Raw genomic sequence first — 6,058 nt, forward strand, 5'->3', positions numbered from 1 at the left:
ATTTCCCTCACAATTGTAACAAAAAACTCACTACACTGTCTGTCTGGTCTCTCTGCGCGTTGCTTTGCGAGATCATGCGGTGCGATTTTTTTTCCTTACTACTGCTGGGGTGTGGCGTGAGTGCGTGAGATTTGGGTCAATTGCGTGATTCTCACACTGAATGCGTGAGAGTTGGCAGCCCTGCATAAACACACATCAGCTTTTAGATTTCATAGTTTCATGAATCCTTCTTGAAAACAAGCAGCTGCTGCCCCCTACAGGTGATTTTTAATTCCAGGAGTTTGTAGTAGTGATGCTGCAGTAAACATCTACATTTCAGTTTGATCTCTCATCAGATTCTGTGCTGCTGAACAGACTCTGTGTGTCTAAATTCAGGAAGTGAACCATCGACCTGTAGTGTTCCTGCAGCTGGCATCACAATCAGGAGGAATAAAAGCATGAATAGTACAGTATATAGTCCCAACTAGTCATCACAATCATTGTCCTAGAGCTGATTTACCTTCAGTCAAATACATAAAGACGTCATAATGTTAAAGTGATACATAACGTGGATTATTATTATTATAAATATTACTAAATGCTAGAAAACATTGGAATAAAGAGGAAGATCTGAGTGTGAATAGATGATGTTGTTTATAATAAAGGTCTCTGGGGTGCAGCTTCCTGCTGAGGGAATATTTACAGCTCATGAGGACGTGCTTGTGTAAGTTTTTGTACAGCTCTGGAGTCTGTTGTGTCAGTGTGACTCTCGTGCACAGTAATAAACTGCCGTGTCTTCAGCTTTCAGACTCTTCACTTCTAGGTACAGCAAGTTTTTATTGGTGTCTTTATTGATGGAGAACTGGCCCTGTAGCGACTGAGCGAATGCAGTGCCAGTGCCACCATCAATGAGCCCGATCCACTCAAGTCCTTGTCCTGGTTTCTGACGGATCCAGTGCATGTAGTAGCTGCCCATTGAGAATCCGGAGACAGTACAGGACAGAGTGACCGACTGTCCAGGTCTCTTCACCACAGAATCAGAGGAGGTCAGGGACTGTCCATAAGAATCTGGAAGAGAAGAATAGAACTCAGTAATGTTATCTTATAATAATTATAATGCTTATAATCTTCACATAAAAAACATAAACATACATGAAATGAGTAGCAATAAAATACACTGTCCTAAAATCATCCTTCTCTGAGTTCTGCTTCAGTCAGATTTAAAGTGTATGGGAGTGTTATCTCTCACAGAGCTCACTGGAAACTAGAGCAGCCAAGAACATGCTGTTTATACACCACTCTATTTGAATAGGGAGCGTCCATGACCACTATGGAGGTGTTCAACCCACAACCACATGCTGCTCACTGGATAGATGAGTGGATGATAAGGTACTATGTAAATCTCTACAACAGAATGTTTCTCTATCAGAAAGGGAACCAAATCGAATCATTTTTAGAAGACACCTCACTCATCTAAGGAACACATTAGGAAACCTAAATGTAGGAATGTTTACGTGGTGATGGTTTATTTCACACAGACGGCTTTCTCCTGCTCCTGTATTGAGAAGGAGTAAAGCTCAGTGACAGAAAGTAAGGAATAAATCACTTGGGGAGGTTTTGTTACAGAAAAATAATGCAAAAAGTGGTACAGCTCCCACATACTTTAACACACAGGGGTGAGCCTGGTCTCATTGGAAAGATTCTCTAGTTTCAGATACAAGTGTCAGATTGATTCTAGGCCTTACTGCCACAAAGGTACAGAGGCTAGAATGGAAAGTTTTCATTTCCGCCTGAGTTGTTTACCTGATAAACTGATTAATCTTATTTCTCTGGAACATGTTAGGAACCAAATAACAACTGAGGGTCAGAGCCACATGTCTTGGCTTTCACCAAAAAAAAACAAGTCAAAAGACTCAAAAATGGCTTCAATAAAAATATTTTTCTACGGACATGTCCGTCCGGTCATGTTTTTCTTCTTTACTTGTTTACTGTATAACTTTGAATTAAAAGACTGCATGCTCAGTTTAAAAGGCCTAAAACAAACAGAGACTCTCTGTCTAGAAGTCTGCTGTGAAAAAAGGCCTGTAATCTGACACCCTGAGCTGTGAGAGTGTGAAAAAGTCGAGAATTGCGCAATAAATCCAGTGCGCATCCATTTCTGCGCAGCTGAGGCCTCAGAGCCGTGTCATGTTGCATACCTTTGGAATCGTCTCCTTATTGGCTAAAGAGCTGTAAAGGTCCCGGACCATTTCATTGCTATTGGAAGGAGCAATTGTCAGTCAAAGGGAGGGTTCCTACATAGGATGGAGAGACATCATTGGCTTTTCAGCCGTCTATCTCTCAATACAAGCGCCGATTGGCTCAAGTGAGGGCTTGTTTGATTCGTTAGGCCCTGGACTACAAATCTGACGCAACAGTGTAATTTTTGAAACCTCCAATGAGAAGTTAGAGCCGAAACAACGGACGGTGGCGCACTTCTGTTTCCAGTTTTCGGTCACAAACGGAATATTTGCGAGGCGACCAAAGCGTTTTGTTTTAAAAGGCTTACAGATTCCAGTTCCTTGGACCTTTGGGGATTTTTGTGAACCATTTGTTTTGGAAAATATTACCCCAGTGAAGAAAGGGAAGCGTCTAAAGGGAACAACTGGTCTAGCGCCGCCTAGTTCAGTTCACCACCAATTTTGTTTCAAATAGTATGACGGCTATAAATCATATTATGCTTTGTGTGTGGGCTTAAAAAATCTTGAGAGTCTAAGCTTTACTAGAAAAATAAGTTTAACCGTGTATTTAGAGGATTTAATGCTTAAAAGCTACAACGAAGCTGGCTACAACGAACTGTTTCTGGCTCATCCCCTAGTGGTCATTTTGTCTTCTGTGCTGTGTACGGCACGGCGACCCGAAACAGGCTTAACCAGTATGACTGCAGGCTGAACCAGTTCAATACATTTAATACCTGTGAACAACAATCATGCCATTATTCAGGTGCATTCTATCAAACAGGAAAATGTACACAATGATCTGCATCTTTCCAAAATTCTCCACACACTTACCAGATGTAGCTGTTAACAGCAAGAGTAGAAGTGTAGAGAACATGGTTTGATCTGAACCTGAACCCAGATCCTCACTTCTCCTGAGAACACCTCTAATCATTTATGAAGGGGTTTGATTTGCATGACAGTGTTTAGGCTTTCGGAAGACATGAGGCATTTCCTACTAATGTTAAAACAAAGCAATCACAAAAGATTAATTCATATGATGTAGTTGATGAAACAGTCTGGATGATGCAGTCTGGTTTAATAAGATGCTGATATAATGGAGCTGTAATGTCTTAATAAGAATAAGAATGTTGTAGTTAGTGTTTATGACTTTAATGTAAATCCCAGGAGAACATGTTCTCATATTTATGACACACTGTCAGTCCTTTGATCCTCAACATGTTGCTTAGATGCTGTGTGAATAAAGAAAGAGCGACCATCACAGGCCTTAAAGCTTAAAGAACAGCATAATGTTCAAACATTTCTAATGTGGGTGCAGTTTAAATATACAGGACACAGATAAAGACCAAAGGTTGAGTAAAAATGGAAAATTACTTGCACTACTGTTCTGATGTTTAGAATTTTTCCATCCGTTTTTGTCTGTAATTATTTATTATTTTATTTCAGAATATGTGAAATGTGACAGGAAAATAAAAATGGTTGTGTTGTGGTCGGGGAAATCTTATCAGGGGCAGGTGGAGGAGAATTTGGGGAAGAAAAAAACACCTCAGTGTTAAGAAACCATGCTTGGAAATGATTATATAATTTCTGTGTAATCTGAGTTAGGATACGTTCATGTAAAACTCTTGTGTAATGAGTGAGATCAACAGTCAGTCTGCCTGAAAATTTGTAAAGCCTTACTGTAGGTGTGATTTCCTCACAGAGAGAATGTCAGATATTGATAGCTGTGTATCAGAGTGAAATGTACATGAACCTAATCAATTCCCTTTGTAATCAGATATCGACTGTCAAATTGTCCATGATGCTCTGATGCTCCAGTCAGAATTGTTATCATTATTATTTATTTTTTAATGAAGGAGGATGTTTGGAGCTAGCATGGTTTCACTGTACTTGGAGTTTTTGTACAGGGATGTTGTTTATTCCTCTCACTGTGTGTAACGAGCGCAGTAATACACAGCTGTGTCTTCAGTCTGCATGTTCTGTCCTGTTAATGTCACTGTGCTGCTGGACGTGTCTCTGGAAGCCTGAAACCTGCTTTTCAGTTTCTCACTGAAGTAAGTGTTACCACTACCACATATACCTCCGATCCATTCCAGAGTTTTTCCTGCAGGTTGTCGTATCCAGTATGTACAGTAGCTGCTATCAGTTAATGAATATCCAGACACTTTACAGGTCAGAGTCAGTGACTGACCAGGAGTTAATACTGTGGATCCGGTCTGGATCAGCTCAACACTGTGAACACCTGTTAAAGAAAAGTTATTTTAATGATGTAAAAGCAAAAAGCTTTAAGGAACCAAAACTGTATTACATGTCAAATGTAAAAACACTTACAGTGTACGGCTGCCAGCAGCAGCAGCAGTAGGGATGTAGAGATCATGGTGTGTGTTGGAGCAGAAGAAGTAAAAGCTCTTGGTCTTTGTTGCTTAAATCTATAACAGAGAAGGACATTTGCATAGAGACACTCCTTATCTTAGGGTCAAAATGGGATGGATTCTTATATGAGAAAACCTTCTCATCTTTTAAACATGTCTGTATTTTTTACAGATATCTATCACTGCAGCTTGAGTTTATGTTTGAACCAATAAGAAGCTTAAGGCAGGTGTTATTGAGTAGATTTATACACCAGGGATCAGCAACCCGCATCTCTTGAGCCACAAGTGGCTCTTTCATCCCTCTGCTGCGGCTCCCTGTAGATTTGGAAAATAAATATTTAATTAAAATTTATTTTATTTTAGTTAGTTAGATTTTTTAAAAATGTCATTCTAAATTCTAAGATTATGATCCTATTGTGACATTAAAATAAACCGTGTTTAATTTGTTTGTCGCTCAAAATATGCGTCATAACTGCCGACTTGCTACAGCACTGTAAATCCGACACACAGAAGCAGACGCATTTTTGGTTTGCTGCAGCCGGCAAGTAAAATTTTGATGTCATGAATATGAAGAGGACTCACTTAGACATTGAAAGTAACCTTCAACCCAGCGTCATTTTTGTTAAGGTTAGTTCAAGCTGTTCCAAATATTTTTGTTTGCTTGCAGAAATAAAAATGGTTTTGTGGCTCCCTGTGTTTTTTTTTCTGTGGGAAGAAGGTCCAAATGGCTCTTTGAGTGTTTAAAGTTGCCGAGCCCTGTTATACACTATCAGGTGTTTTCAGGTGAATCTATAATAAGAAAACACACAGCAAACTTTATTTCTATTCATTTATAATTCTGTTTAATTTGGAACCTTACATTATAACAGCATTATAAAATACATCTTGTCATGTTACTGAGAAACCTCACAACCACAGGAGGATGTAGTTACATAAATTATAGTGTTGTTATTTGTCCACCCTGTGTTTAACAACCCAAATAACTAATCACACATTATGGAAAGAGTGAAAAAGAAGAGAAAATGCAAATATTTGTCTGATAATGACGGATACGGAATGAGTCTCATACAGAATGCAGTTTGTGGATTCACTGTTTTTTCACTTTATTTGATGAGCTCTGCTGCCTCCTTCAGTTGTTTCAGTAATGTAAGCTCAGACTATAAGTCTGTGTTTTTGTACTGATGTCTAAGGGGAAGTATCACTGTGTGTGATGGGCGCAGTAATAAACTGCAGTGTCTTCTGTCCTCAAGTTGTTCATCTGCAGATACACCTGCATCTTACTGTCGTCTCTGGATATGGTGAAGCGGCCCTTAACAGCATTAGAGTAATATATGCTACTGCCGTAGATAGTTGCAACAAATTCCAGCCCTTTTCCAGGTGCCTGTCTGATCCAAGCCATCCAGTAGCTACTAAAACTAAATCCAGATCCTGTGCAGGTCAGTTTATGAGACTGATCAGGTTTGATGGTCACTGGATCAGACTCGATCAGTG

The 6,058-nt window shown here is 39.5% G+C and overlaps 1 gene segment (V, D, J or C); it reads right to left on the reverse strand.

Annotated features, from left to right (window-relative positions):
• Positions 1–687: 687 nt before the first annotated feature.
• Positions 688–1,451, reverse strand: LOC125138689. The segment is given in 2 exon segments: positions 688–1,047; positions 1,132–1,451. Coding segments are annotated over 2 exon segments (351 nt in total).
• Between the last annotated feature and the right edge of the window lie 4,607 nt (positions 1,452–6,058).

Source organism: Tachysurus fulvidraco, chromosome 15 (assembly GCF_022655615.1).
Source record: "Tachysurus fulvidraco isolate hzauxx_2018 chromosome 15, HZAU_PFXX_2.0, whole genome shotgun sequence".
Lineage (NCBI taxonomy): Eukaryota > Metazoa > Chordata > Actinopteri > Siluriformes > Bagridae > Tachysurus > Tachysurus fulvidraco.